The following is a 14,656-nucleotide window of genomic DNA, read 5'->3' as shown; positions in this document are numbered from 1 at the left end:
TGGTGAGTCCCGTGTCTAAGTTCTCACTATGAAAAACAATTTGTTTCTTTAATCCTTGAATACTAAGCTCACAGAACAACATATAGTTTTAACTTTATGAGAAGCTTATCACATCGTCTTCCTTTTTATGCGTTGCACCACAAACTAAGTGAAACATAGCCATCACTTGGCATTTGTCTACGGAGGGTATCCGGGAACCACTGACTGACCCTCTCTGCCACCGCAGTACTAGGTAAGGTTGGAGGTCAGCTCTAGAGCATGTCACTAACGATCTTCTGGTGAAAAATTATTAAGCTGGCTCACTAGCCCTTTATTATCCTAAATGGTTGGCAGCAAATGGTTGCCCGTAATACATGTGGGTCTTGGCAGGTCTTTTAAGAAAATGTTTGGAAATTCTCCAAAGAACAGCCTCCGGAGCCAGTTGGTGCCATCAGTTCGCATAGTCAGCACTTCCCTTTTATGAAACCCAGTGCCCCAGGGAGGCTGGGATTTATTGACATCTACTACTGGTGCCAAGAGCAAGCAATGGGCACCAACGGCTTCCTTTCCTGCTGCCTGGACCCCACTTCATGAATTTGCCCAGAAGTCAGAAATACACTGGCTATTTCTTTCTAAAACAAATTGAAAAGTAGAACAATGGGGCAGGAAGGAGGGGGGACCCAATCGTTGGAGGCCCTTCAGTTGAATTAATGCCCCTCATTGGAAATGAATTCTACCTAGTGATATTTCAAATGAATTACAAGTTGTACCTACTTAACAAAACCCAGTCTGTGTGGCTATCAAATTATATATATATTACAACATATACCTGTATATCATTAGATTTATTGATCCAAATATTTCTAATGGATCACAATGATCAACCAAAAGAGGTTCAGTGAGGAGTAAATTTGTAGTATTGTGATGGTCAGGTATGGTGCTGGGTGGGTGTTGGAATTGTCAAGTTTGAGGGGAATGACTTCTAGCATGTATAGATGTGTGGCCACTCTGCTGTACACCTGAAGCTGATGTAGAAGAGTGCTGAATATCAACTGAATTAAAAATACTTTTAAAGTTCAGGTTAGAAAAACATTTGAACACATATATGAACACAGATAGTGAATCTGTTAAGCATCTACTGAGAAGAGTCAGTCTCTTGCCCAGCCTCTCACTTATGGCTAGTGGGTGAAGGATGGCTACTAAAAAGGCCCTGATTCACGTACAGAAATGTCTGCAGGATGCGTTACACCAGGGGTCAGCATGCCACGGCCCGCAGGCCAAATCCAACCCACCATCTATTTTCACATGGCTCGTAAGCTAAGTAGAGTTTTTATACTTTTTAAATGCTTGGGGAAAAAAGAAAGAAAAATATTTTGTGACAATGGAAAATGATATGAAATCCAAATTTCAGTGTCCATGAATAAAATGCGCTTGGCACGTGGCCACGTTCATCTGTTTCCTCATTATCCATGATTGCGTTCATTCAGGAAGGACAGATCTAGTTGGGACAGAGACAGTGTGAACTGCAAAGCATAAACTATTTACTATCTGGGCCAGAAAAAGTGTGCCAACCCTGCTTTAAATCATTCTCAGAAATAACAACCTAAAATACAGGCTACTCAAGTATAAAACAAGGTTAATATTATTTATTCTATTGTAAAAATGCCTCCAGAAATGAAAGAAGAAATCATTCAGGAGGAAAAAAATGCAGGCTGTGCCACTCTATTGAATTTTCAAAATCTGCAACCATAAGTTGTACAGTCCTTTTATCATATAAACTGTGCTTAGTGTCCTATTTTGATAAGAATATTATTCCATCATTGGTTCTCTGTGTGTGTTCCGAAATGAAATTTCCTTTAGTGGTCACATAGCAATACATCATTGGAATCACTGTCTGTATATTTCATAAGACTTGAACTGGTGAAATGATGGCTAGCAGGGGTTATTGTAATTAAGTTTACCCTCAAAAGGCCATACAACAGAAGCTGGGTCCCCTGAAGGCCTTTACTCCCATTCTCATTGAAGGTAGTAGTAGGCTTAGAATATCAATCACATTGTCGGAAGTTACTGGCTTACAGATTTAGTATTTTTTTGTTTGTTGGTTTGTTTGTTTTGAGAGAGAGAGAGAGAGAGAGAGAGAGAGACGGACAGACAGGAACGGAGAGAGATGAGAAGCATCAATTCTTTGTTGTGGCACCTTAGTTGTTCATTGATTGCTTTCTCATATGTGCCTTCACTGGGGAGCCCCAGCCAAGCCAGTGACCCCTTGCTCAAGCCAGCGACTTTGAGCTCAAGCCAGAGACCTAGGGCTTCAAGCCAATGATCTTTGAGCTCAAGCCAGTGACCGTGGGGTCTTGCCTATGATCCCATGCTCAAGCTGGCGACCCTGTGCTTTACCTGGTGAGCCTATGCTCAAGCCAGATGAGCCCATGCTCAAGCCAGAGACCTCAGGGTTTCAAACCTGGGTCCTCGGTGTCCCAGGTCAACGCTCTATCCACTATGCCACCACCTGGTCAGGCCAGATTTAGTTTCTTAATCTAGGTAATTTTCCAAATTGAGATCCACAGACTATTATGTGCCACAGGTATTAAAAGGATTTCCATAAAAAAATGGTTTCATGTTGAAATAAATTTGAAAAATGTCAGACTACTGAGATTTTAATATTGTAGAACATTTCAAAGTCTTTAATATGCTAAGGAGTGTTATGAATCTCCAAAGGCAGGATGTAAATGCTTAATATGCTTGAATAGATTTTCTCAAACATGTACTCATAACTCACTGCTCAGGGAAAATGCAAGTCGGAAGCTTTAGCTAAGGCTTCCAGGTTGTTTTCTTAGCTGTCTAACTTGTTTGTTTCTCAGTCTTCTAATTCATTGGGATGGGGCAAATAATGTCCCCAAAAGTTCAAAGTGCTTGGGGCTATAAACTGTTGGATCTGAAGTTATTTATGACAAATGTTGCAACTAAATAATAGACTGTTCCAGATGACTTAACTTTTTAAGAAGCTAATTCTTGCTAGCGACTTTTTCTGTTCTCAATCATTTTAAAGCTAATTAGCAAATAATAGAAGACAATTACCCAAGGTTGAGAGGGGAAAGTCTGAAATCTGGCTACCCGAGTGGGTACCAGTATGCAATGCTTGACAGTAAAATGACAAAGGAGATTCTCAAAGTCCTTCACTGTTGGAATCAATTCAGTAACCTCCCATTTCTTTTGGATTGCACATCCGTGGCCAATTATTTTGGCCCAAGATTTTGAAGGACCCATTGCCCCTGTCACCAAAGATGGAGGAAAACTGGAAACAGTCACATATCCTGGGAGGCAAGTGTTGCCAAATGCAAAGAGAACATTAAGTTTTCAGCAAGTCCCAAGAATAATGCAATAATTGAACTTTCTCTGCAAACTCCGGGCATAGATGAATACTCCACAGCAGCTTTGGAACCTAAGGCCAACTTTTCCTAGTTACAGCGCTCCAGAATAAAGTTGTCTTTTGGTTGAACTAAACCAATTCACCTCCATATTTTTTTGTATAAGCTTAAACACACAGGCAGCTTATCATGTCCACAAGATCCCCTTCTGTTGAGTAGATCCTGATTTATTAACACGTTGACTTTCTCCTTTTATTAAATAATTTTTTTCTAAATTAGCATGAAAATCGCAATCATTGGACTTTTAAATGTTGATTTTTTAAAAATAAAACAAGCCAAAAAAAAAAGAAAAAGAAAAAAGAAAAGGAGGAAGCTCAAACCACACTGAATAAACAAAACCACTGCAATGACAGAGGAAAATAAAACAGATGCAAGAAAAAGGGTTATAAACATTAAAAACAAGTATCATTTGCTCTCCTTTTCTTTCAGAAAACTTAAAATATCTTCTCATATCGCATTTCTCAGAGTATCCACAGAGTAGTTGGGTGTGGAAGGCAATTGTCACTGTGTCTGTTGATCCAACGGGGTTACTTAAATAGGTAGCTTTGGGTTTAAATCAGAAAAAGTAAAGTTTATTGATTTTCCATCCAATGAGTTCTTGATGTTGCCTTAAATAAAAACACAGTCACCTCCAAGGGTATAAAAAGAAGCCAGATGAGACTGTGTTTTTGTGCAGTTGATAACTTAGCTTCTTTTTAGAGGGCTTTTATATAGGTTTTCTGCCATTCTGTTAATCCAGTTCCATTGACAGAACTGTGAATAGGTCATATTGACCACAGTATCTACAGAGTTCCATTTAATCAATTTTGTTTCTAGAAGTTGAATTAGTTCAAAGAGTGCATGCTAAGAGACTCTGATGCTAATAACTAATACTATTATCAGCATTAAATTAATTTATGTGAGACACCTTGCTGAACGTTTTACTTGTGTTATTTTATTTAATCCTCACAATGGCCCCATGAGGTATACCCAATTATTACTTGCTTACATAAAGAAACTGAGTAGACTTATTATCTTATACAAAGAAGTCTGCCTTTGTGGGGGTTTTTTTGTTTGTTTGTTTCCCAAATGTTTAGGCTTGGGGACTTTTTTCATGGTATTACAAGTCCCTTCAAAACACTTTATAATTAATCAGGTTGACTTTAGTGTTTTTTGATGGTTGATCGAGCGATGCCCCCTTTGATTTTCACATTGCTAGTCTGTGATACAGCTGAGATTTGAACCTGTGCATGTCTTTCCAATGCCGGAGCCCATGCTTTTAGCCTAGCATGGTGCACTAGGTGGTTTCCCATTACTAAAATACTAAACGTAATTAGGTGGAACACAGTCTGGTAGTTCCTCAAAAAAATTAAAGAATTATCATAGGATACAGAAATTCCACGTCTGAAATAGTTGAGAATGAAGGCTCAGACAAGTATTTGTTCACTAATGTTCATAGCAACAATGTGCACAATAGTCAAAAGATGGAAACTATCAAATATCCATCAATAGATGAAAGAATAAACAAAATGTTGTATGTGTGTGTGTATATATATAATGAAATATTATTCAGCTTTGAAAGAGAATTAAATTCTGATACATGCTAAAACATGAACAAGCCTTGAAAACAGACTGAGTGAAATAAGCCAAACAAATATTGTGAGAAACCTAGAATAGTCAAATCCATGGAGACAGGAAGTAGAACAGTGATTCCTCAGGCCTGGGGTAAGGGAGGAAGAGGAAACGGGGAGTTATTATTTAACGGGGACCGAGTTTTAGTCTGGGAAGATGAAAAAGTTCTAGATGGTGTATGGTGGTGATGATTGACCCCAAATGTGAATATACTTAATGCCACTGAACTGCACACTTAAAAATAGTTACAATGGTATACTTTGTTACATATATATCTTACCACAATTTTAAAAAATGTAATTAGGACTTAGGTTTGCACTAAAATATAAAACCTAGAGCCACTGAACAAAACAATATTAGAATTTGAGATCTACTTTGTGAAACTTAACATTAATCCAATAAGCAAACCTTATTGTGCCTGACAGGACTACTATACATCTTATACTTTGTTTTCATTAAGTCAAGATCAACATAAGTATGATAATAAAGAGAAAAATCCTTTCAATATCAGTATCAGCTGAAACAACATGAAAGACAAAGTGTCACGAAGGATTCTAGCAAGAGCACCTTAGCTCAAGGGACATCCAATGAATTTTTATCTTATTCCTTAATTACCTTCAAAATGAACCAAAACACTTTCCATTGGAAAGACATCTTGAAATATTACTTGGGAAAACTTGTTTGAATTTGCTTCAAACCAAGATTGGGACTAGTAAACACTTTGAATGAAATAGTAAATACTTTTTCATCACATACTGAGATTCTCTTTAGCAATATTTTTGCAATAATTGAATTGGTTCCTTTTGGTGCCCTAGATTATGCCTAATTTGATTATTGATATTAAAATATGGAGATTTAAATGACACAAGCATTAATGTTAATTGCTAAGTCAGTGCTTTTTGTTTTTCTTTGCTGTTTTTGTTTCTTGGTCGGAAGCTTCATAGCAATCAAATACAATTTTTCCTTGTGCTCAATCCAGAGCTATCAAAGGAGCCAAATCAACTTGAGAGGATGTACTGATTTTAAAAAATGACAGTTTTATAATGTACAAACTCATACTCATCAGGACATTATGCTATCAGCAGCTCTTTGTTCCCAATTTTGTCATTGTTTGGACTTTGGATTTGCTGTCTTCCTGTGCTTGACATATCCTTCTCCTTTCATTGCATGGGTGGCTTCTTCTCATCTTTCAGGTTCCAACTCAAATGTCACCTTCTCAGCAAGGTCAACCCTGACCGTACCCTATCTAACACTGTCTCCACAATCACCCTTCATAAGGTCCCTCAGTTATTTCCTTGGTGACACTTTGACATTACCTGAAGTCACCTGGATTTGTTTGCTGGTCTATTGTTTGCCTTCCACCATGAGAATATGAGCTCCCCAAGGGCAGGACAAGGCTATCTGGTATTCTATTCTATTCTATTCCTCCTGTCTAGCAGAGTGACAGCTCATAGCAGGTGCATTTGTCCTTCTGTTTCTGCTTTGCATCTGTGTATACCAATGGACTCAGAGCTCTACTCCCGGGGAAGCACAGGCATACTGCTTTGCTCAGCTCTCCTCTTTATGGTACTACAGTGGGATCATCTCATTGTGCTGGGGGATTTGATGACAAAAATAGTGGCAACCTAGAGAGTGTTAAGAAAGAACTGCTTGCCCTTAAACCTAACTCTACCCTAGCCTAGTTTTCCCAGAATTCCTTGAAGGTACCTATGATGTGATACCTTATTTCCCATTGGGCACATTTGGCTCTGTAACTTTCTTGGGCACCCCATGAGAGAAGAACAGTTGGCTAAATTGAGGATTTAGACATTTCTGTGCTTTCTCTTTCTTTTTTTTTTATTATTATGTGAAAGGCAGAGAGGCAGAGAGACAGACTCTTGCATGTGCCCCGACCAGGATTCACCTGGAAAGCCCCCTACTGGGTGAGGCTCTGCCCATCCGGGGCCACTGCTCCATTGCTTGGCAACCAAGGTATTTTTAGTGCCTGGAGGCAAGTCCAAGGTGCCATCCTCAACACCCAGGGCCAACTTGCTCGAACCATTTGAGCCATGGCTGAGGAAGAGAAAGAGAGAGAGAAGTAAGAGGGAGAGGGGGTAGAGAAGTAGGTGGCCATTTCTCCTGTGTGCCCTGACTTGAAATCAAACCTAGAACTTCTATGTGCTGGGCTGAAGCTCTACCACTGAGCCAACCAGGCAGGACCATGTGTTTTTTTAATGCTATCCTAATACCTTAAAATGACACATATGCTTAACTGTTTATAAGCATGAAGCCGGCCTCTTTTCCCTACTCTGTTCTCTGAAGAGCAGCCCCATTTACAACACGAGCTCTGAATCCATTGAGAGCAGAGTGAACTAAATCAATGAAAGCCAGCCCTACCTGTCTTTCCATTTTAGAGATGAAAGAATCAAGTAGCATCACTGATCAGACCCTTGCCTTTACCACTTGATAAAACAAAGCAAGGCAATAGAAATAAGAGTGGAAAAAAGTTTTCTTAAGACCATTTCCTAACTACATAATCACAGGATTCCTATGCAATATTTTGTGTAGGGAGTAGCAATGTGCCTCTAAATTAATAGTGAATAACTGGGAGAAAGGTGTACTGATCAGTCAGATATTTTGTCTTTAAAAGGGTCGCCCCAAAGTCTCAAACACTAAGATTGTAGCAGGCATCTAGTTGGTCCCACAACCATGGCAAACAGCTAGTTCTTTTTTTGGTAATAAAACAGAACTCTCTTATTTTTAGAAGGTTCATGACGACAGACGACAAACTTTAATTTCTCCATGTCCCTTGTATGTAGGTGTGGGTGTGTAAATGAAAGTGACACCCAGATCATGTGCCTAAAAGGAGTGGGAAACAACCCCACAACCTCCCCCACCTCCCCCCACTGGCTGGAATTTGGAAGTGGTGGTCAGCCACCCTGACGCACGGGGTGGGGTGGGGTGGGGACACTCTGGGGATGGAGAGAGAAGGGAAGAAGCCAGCTTGTCAGAGCCAGAGTTCTTAATCTCCCTGTTACTTATGCCTAGATTGTTACATGAGAAAGAAAAACAGGCCCATCTTGTCTAAACCACTGGTATTTTTATGCTTCATTCCAGCGATCAAATGTACATTTCAACATGTTCAACTTTTCTTGATGATTCTGATGTTGCTTCATCATTTTTGCAAAGTGGCTCTAGGATTAAATTTTTATTTAAGAAAAGACTTTCAAGGTTAGCCTATCCTTCCTTTTATTGATGAAGACATTGAAAATTGATTAAATCTACTTCTCGAGCCACACGGTAGCTGGTAATAGCCCTGGTGCTCAGATCTCCTGAATTATAGTTAATTGTTCTTTTCTTTTTTCGTATTTTTTTTTCTGAAGTGAGAAGCAGGAAGGCAGAGAGATAGACTCCCACATGCGCTCAACCAAGATCCACCCAACATGCCCACCAGGGGGCAGTGCCCGGCCCATCAGAGCTGTTGCTCTGTTGCAACCGGAGCCATTCTAGCTCCTGAGGTGGAGGCCATGGAGCCATTCTCAGCACCCGGGCCAACTTTGTTCCAATGGAGCCTTGGCTGCAGGAGAGGAAGAGAGATAGAGAGAAAGAAGAGGGGAAAGGTAAAGAAGCAGATGAGTGTTTCTCCTGTGTACCCTGGGCAGGAATCAAACCCGGGACCTCCACGTGCCAGGCTGATGCTCTACCACTGAGCTAGCTGGCCAGGGCTTTTGTTCTTTTCATTTTAGATATTAGCAGAACTTCCTGGAAGTGACTCTGGGGCACCCTCTGGGAGGCCTGGACAACTTACTAGCAGGGATCCGGAGCCTTCTTTTTCCCACACAGCGTGTAAACAGCTCCCCACCCGCATATACTGATGAGGCTGCTCCAACTTCCTCTACGGGAAGAAAGAGTGGCCAGGGGAGGTCCATGCCGGTTCTGACATGCCTCACTATGGGCTGACAGGAGAATATGGATCCATGCTTTTGCTTTTTTTCTTGCTAAGCCTGGCCTTGGAAGTTTCTCACTGATTCTTTTATCTATGACCTATTATTGTGGAATTTGTCTAGGACCCTGGATCGTGCCAGTTGTAGGCTCAGACAGTGCCTACCTCATGACTTCATTCTATAATACTAGTAGTATCTGTTATCATTCTTGTGCAATTAGATAATATAAGAAATTTTCTATAACATCTAGTATTCGATGGGGGTAACTTCAACTGCCAAAGGAACAGCACAGAGAACAAACTAATCATTTAATTTCTAGGTCCTCTCATGACCAACAAAGAGCTCCCTTTGGGAAAAGGGCATTGGTAGTCATGACTGAAATAGCCGCCCAAAGTCCCATGGAAAGTGGCAGGTAAAATCCAACTATTAGCATACAAGGTCCTCGGGCTTACCCTTACAGTATACGACAATTTATTTTACTAAGCACTTATATTTGAATTCCGCAACATTCTATATTTTATGCACAACTATCACGCATTTCTTACCATCCTCATTTTCATCAAAAACTGGGGGTTTGCTTGAAGTATTGGCTCCCATGGTTGTGTGCCCAGACCTGGATCCTCCAGTTACATAATCCTGGCAGAGACATTCATCTTCACTCAAAAGAGGTCTAGAGGCCTGAGCTAGATATCAGGAGAGAAAAAGAAATGAGAGCCTTTTAAAACCTTACAAATGGCGCACTCGATGTGCTGAGCACAGACTATAATGGAAACGTTCACTAGAGCCATGGTGGTGGAATATTTTGTACTTGAAAGTGATCATTTCCACAATAACAGAGAACATCAAGCACTTGGGGGAACCCACCGCGTGTCCTCATCAGTGGTACACCTAGGCTTACAAAGAGGGAGAGAAGCAAAATAGTTTCTAAATATAAAGACTCATTTATAATGAGATCGGCAATAGTTGAACAACTATAAAATAAAAATAATATTTAGTTGTGACTCTCCATATTTTTGAGAAAAGTTGTCAATTTTAAACATTTTTTTTTTCTTTGGATGTGTGACCAACAACTTTAATTTTTTTCTATAAAGATGTACTCCCTATCTCTTTTCTCCCACCCTGGAAGGTACTGCAATGTAAAAAGAACAAGGTCTGAGTTTGGGCTTTACCATCCCAGCAAGTTGCTAAATTTTGCTAAATATGTTTCTTTTTCTCCTTCCCCTGAACTTGATCATGGTCCTTACTGCAGAGGCAGATTAAATGTTATTTAATTAGATAATCTGCAAAGTATTTTCACTGTGTAAGGGCTCAATACTTGTTTGCTCCTCAGAAGCTCAAATTAAATAATAAATGTGACAGCTAAAAAGCCCTGGGAAAAAATACCTTCATGGATTTTTTTTAAAACCTAATTGTAAAGAATTTTTCTTTCCCCAACACTGGTAAGGAGACAGAGCATCCAGACTTCTGGTTCTGGAACGAACACTGATAATGGCTTTGGGCCAGTGGCTTCACAGCTCCCCTGTAAAATGGGGGAAAGAACAGAGCCTTCCTCGGGAACCACAAGCTCAGATGCCTACAAGAGCCAGACAGAAATGCAAATGAGTGAGCCAGACCAGGGAGAAGACATTAGTGCCTGATGGGGACATTGGTGACCTGGAGAATCCAGGTGCTGTTTAAAAGAGGTCTCTGCTCTCCCATCTAAGACATTGCTGAAAACATGGACCCAGAAGCCAGATCTTCAGATCTACCAAAAATGAGTCAAAATTGAGATTTTATACAAAATCTTCAAAAATATGGCTCACAGGATATAGTTAATTAGACAATGTATGGAAGGCTACTTGTGAAATGTTCAGCATATAACATGCAAAGAATAAATGTCAGCTACCGCTCTTTTTAATAGCAGTACTTCCTTATTTCTTTTTTAATTTGACACCTGCTGACTGATTTCTTCTGGGACTTTTTTCACATGAAGGAAATACAGATTAGAGGCATCACTGAAGAAAGTGTCCCAAGGGAACCTGGCCTAAGGATATTGAAAAAGAACTTGAGAAGTCCCTAACAAGCCTGGAGAAAAGCTTACTTTCCATTAGGCAAATGTAAGTACAGTCTTCGTGTGGAAGGAAGACTTGTTAAGAAAACATTACTTTTCCTACTAAAAGCCAACTGCTGGCAAAGGGCCTTATGAACTTTAGGAAGAATCATTAAAATAAAGAGCAAAGCAAGAGTCAGCAATTAGGAAGCAACCAATTAAATGGTATGGGAGAGGGGCAGGGAGGGGCAGGTACGAACAGGTAGCTGGGAGAAGTCCCCGGGGATTACTGAGATCAGGGGAATAGAAAGAGCTCTACTGTCTCCAGACTCAAAAAACAAAGGGCTTTTAATTCCCGTGGAAAAGAGGGTAGGAAGAAGCAAGTTAGATAGATGCCTTAGTGTTTCACTGTGGGCCAGGAAGGGGCGATTAAGGTGCCCTGTGTGTTTCATTCTTGCATTTAGAGTCCAGAATAAGTGGGGATGAGTTAAAGGCTGAACCACAGACAGCATTAGAGAGGACTGGTCCTAAAGAGAACATTGATTTTAAGGAACTGCAATTGTTAGCGCACAAATGGTGGGCGGTGGGCGGCAGCGGGGTAGGGGCGACTACATTCCCTTTATTCTATACAGAAAGCCTCAGTCCACAGTTTTCACACCACACCTCAATCCTGTCATTCTTATATATTTTCTTCACACCTCAGGCTTCTCTCAAGTAGCCTGTCTTCCTGCCACCAAGCGTTGACCTTGCAAGTTGTGAAGTCAGAGAAAGAGGAGTATAACCACAATTTACCACATTTCAGGATTTCATTCTGATGCGCAGGCAGTTTTGCTCACCAAAGTTCCAGTGATTTTTTTTTAGCAGGAAGAAACAACGTGAATGGAGGAAAAGGTGGACAGAACCATTAGGTGGCAGCTTCTCCATTGCACCTAATGCAGCTAAGAACAGTCTTTCTCTCCTTCTCCCCATGTGTATAACCAAACTAGACAACTTCCCACATATCCGGAAAGAAAGCAACCTTTCTCTGCTAGGAAAATGGAGACACATTTTCCCCCCATTCTGCTGAATGGGACTGAGCATAGATATCAGACCCTCAGCTACCAAACCTAACACCCTCCTGACCTCCTGGTACTCGGTATGCAGTGTCACGTAAGTATTATTTCAAGATGTCAAGAGGATAGTCACCACCCATGGAAGGAACCTCCTAAACACAGACAATATAAGAGAAGGATACGTGTCTTCTAAGAACACAGAAAATTTTCAGATTCTACCCTGAGCCAGACAATTGTCAGATTATTAAGAGCAGACTCCTTCTCTCATGCCAACATTTAAACCTTTGGTGGAGCCTTTTGAGGACTGTTGAAGGTAAGCTTTTTTCAATAGCTAAGGCTCCTTAGGTAGAGAAGTGTCATCTTCAGAAATTGAGAAACCTAAGTTGTGGTGCAAGAAAGTTGCAACTTGTGACAAAACTGTTTACCTTTCATTGCAGCAGCAGGTATAGAGGCATAAGATATTTTGTTTGTATTTGAAAAATAGAACTTTTTAAACTGAGAAATATTTAGAACCATAGGGAAGAAAGAAAATATAAAAAAACCAAGTCAACACTACTCTATTACATTGTTTGTATCTCATCATCTTTGCTTCATCCAAAATTATAGGTGAATATTACCTCCACCTTAACCCTCACTCCCTTTTCATATGTCCCAGACAGCCACAATCATGAATCTGGGACACATTTTACAGTCCACTTTCGACGATTTTACAATGTGGCGTGCTTTAAAGCAAGTCACCTAAATGACATCCTAGAGTAGATATATTGTACATCCTACGATCGATCATTCACCCTTATACCTCTGCTGCCTGAGCGTGCCGGTCTCTATTTCTGATTTCTGCCTGTTACATGCCGCATAGCAGGCCATTGTGTGAATGCACCCTGTTTTATTTATCTGTGTTCAAATCCTTCAGCTTTGGGGGGGGGGGGGGAATCCATGTGGAGATGAAGCCAGTCGTCAAAGGCAGTTTTTGTTGGTTTAAAAGCTGAGAAAGAGAACCAAGCAGAAATACCTCCAGCTCTAATCTCCACCCAGCAACTATTTGTTGAAGTCTGTGTGTGTCTGGACCTGAGTCAGTGGGAGGCTGGGGGACCAGATGGGGGACAGAAAAGCTAGGAAGCTATTGATCCCAGCCCTATCTGGTTGCGTTGGGTTTTCCCGACTGCCCGCCTTTGTCTTATTTCTCTGTCCTTTTAACTTCCTAGCTTCCCAACCACCGTTTCTTAAAAAGAAAAAGAAAATCTAGGCCACCACTCACCTAGATCGTGGTTATCCCTTCACGCCTTCCAGGAAGCTTTGGTGCTTGCCACCGGGGAGCAGGGGCTAACAAGGGCACACCCAGCGATGTGGAGAGAGCCGGCGAAGGCACCTACCTGCCCGGACGCGGGGCGGGGCCGGGCAGCCGCGGCGGCACCTGCAGCTGCAGGCCGAGGGGTCCGAGCGCGCCCCGCCCGAGCGCGCAGCTCCCGCCGGAGGGGCGGCCCCGGGACTGGCCCAGGGGCAGGCGGCTGGGGGTCAGGCTCGGGAGGAAAGAAGGGGAACCGCTAGGCAGCGCGCGTCTGGGGTCCGAGCCGTCCCCAGGAACCGCGAGCAGTCTGCCGCCGGGGGTCCGAGCGGGAGGGAGGGCCGCGCTGCGAGCCGGGCTCGGGCTGGGGGCGGAGATCCTGCGGCGCTGTCCGGAGCCGCCGGGACACAGCGCACCCCAACTTCCAGGACTGAGACCCAGTTCTCCTGAAGTGACTCCCTCCTTTCCCTCCAAGAGATCCAGGCAGCGCAGCCGAGTTTGGGGGATACGGGACGGGGAGTGAGCGGTGGGGGTTGGGGGGTGACGACCACAGGTATCAGCCTGAAGATCCGAGATGGAGAAAGGCAAGATTTTCTTTCAGCCTCCCTCGGGGTATTACGGGAGACCCAGGAGAGGGCTGAGAATTGTGTAGGTCCCCATAACAATTAGGATCTAGCAGACTTCCTCGGTTTACTTCTGGAGAAACTGCAGCGCAGAGATGGAAACTAGTGGCCCGGTATAATGGAATTAATAGAGCCTCTTATGGACCCGGGCCCCCTGGCTCCCAGTGCCCCTTCCCCGTGCGCCTTCGTCACCCGGCTCTCTGCTGTGGGCCAGGCGTCAGGAGACGGGCGCAGAGCTGAGGGCAGCCTCCCGGGGAGTGTCTGTTCTCCCCCATGGCCGCGCCCTGTCCTGCCCCTTTGTAACAACCCACACATTGGAATACCTTCCTACCGTTTTCCTTCGGTCCCGAGCCACACACACTTAAGCCACCGGAGAACTCGCACGTAGGTTACTTACCGAAAGGGCCCGGTTGTGTGACTGTGGGCGGCGGAGGGGTTGAAGTGGGGACAGCTTCTCCTCAGCTCCAGCATTTCCCTGCCACGTGGAAATGCCAGCTCGGGGTTGCCAAATACTCAGATTTCTAAAAAAGAAGCTGAAAATGGAACGTCTGCGTGAAATCTCCCATTATTTTTAAACACTGGCAAGTTTTAAAAAGTTTTAAACTATGTCGGATGAGATGCATCTGTGGCTGAAATGTCTTTTTCCAGCTCCCATTTTTTGATCTGTCTAGAGCTCAAGTTCCACCGAGTGCAGGGATCAGATTGGTTTTGTTTACCTTTACCCAG

At 42.5% G+C, this 14,656-nt stretch overlaps 1 protein-coding gene across 3 annotated transcripts in view; it reads right to left on the bottom strand.

Annotated features, from left to right (window-relative positions):
* STK32A (serine/threonine kinase 32A) overlaps positions 1-14,349 on the bottom strand; it is a 105,535-nt gene extending 91,186 nt beyond the window's left edge. The window contains exons 1-2 of one of the 3 annotated variants that reach the window (XM_066272902.1): positions 14,328-14,349; positions 9,487-9,624 (exon numbers count right to left, since the gene is read on the bottom strand). In XM_066272902.1, the coding sequence (XP_066128999.1) occupies positions 9,487-9,538 (52 nt within the window). In that variant the 5' untranslated portion in view covers positions 9,539-9,624; positions 14,328-14,349. Of the gene's footprint in view, positions 1-9,486; positions 9,625-13,280; positions 14,113-14,261; positions 14,286-14,327 lie in introns of those variants that run through there. The other 2 variants (XM_066272903.1, XM_066272901.1) reach the window with 2 other exon arrangements.
* Between the last annotated feature and the right edge of the window lie 307 nt (positions 14,350-14,656).

Source organism: Saccopteryx bilineata, chromosome 4, assembly GCF_036850765.1.
Source record: "Saccopteryx bilineata isolate mSacBil1 chromosome 4, mSacBil1_pri_phased_curated, whole genome shotgun sequence".
NCBI classification, from domain to species: Eukaryota; Metazoa; Chordata; class Mammalia; order Chiroptera; family Emballonuridae; genus Saccopteryx; species Saccopteryx bilineata.
This window is presented reverse-complemented; position numbering and strand designations above follow the sequence as displayed.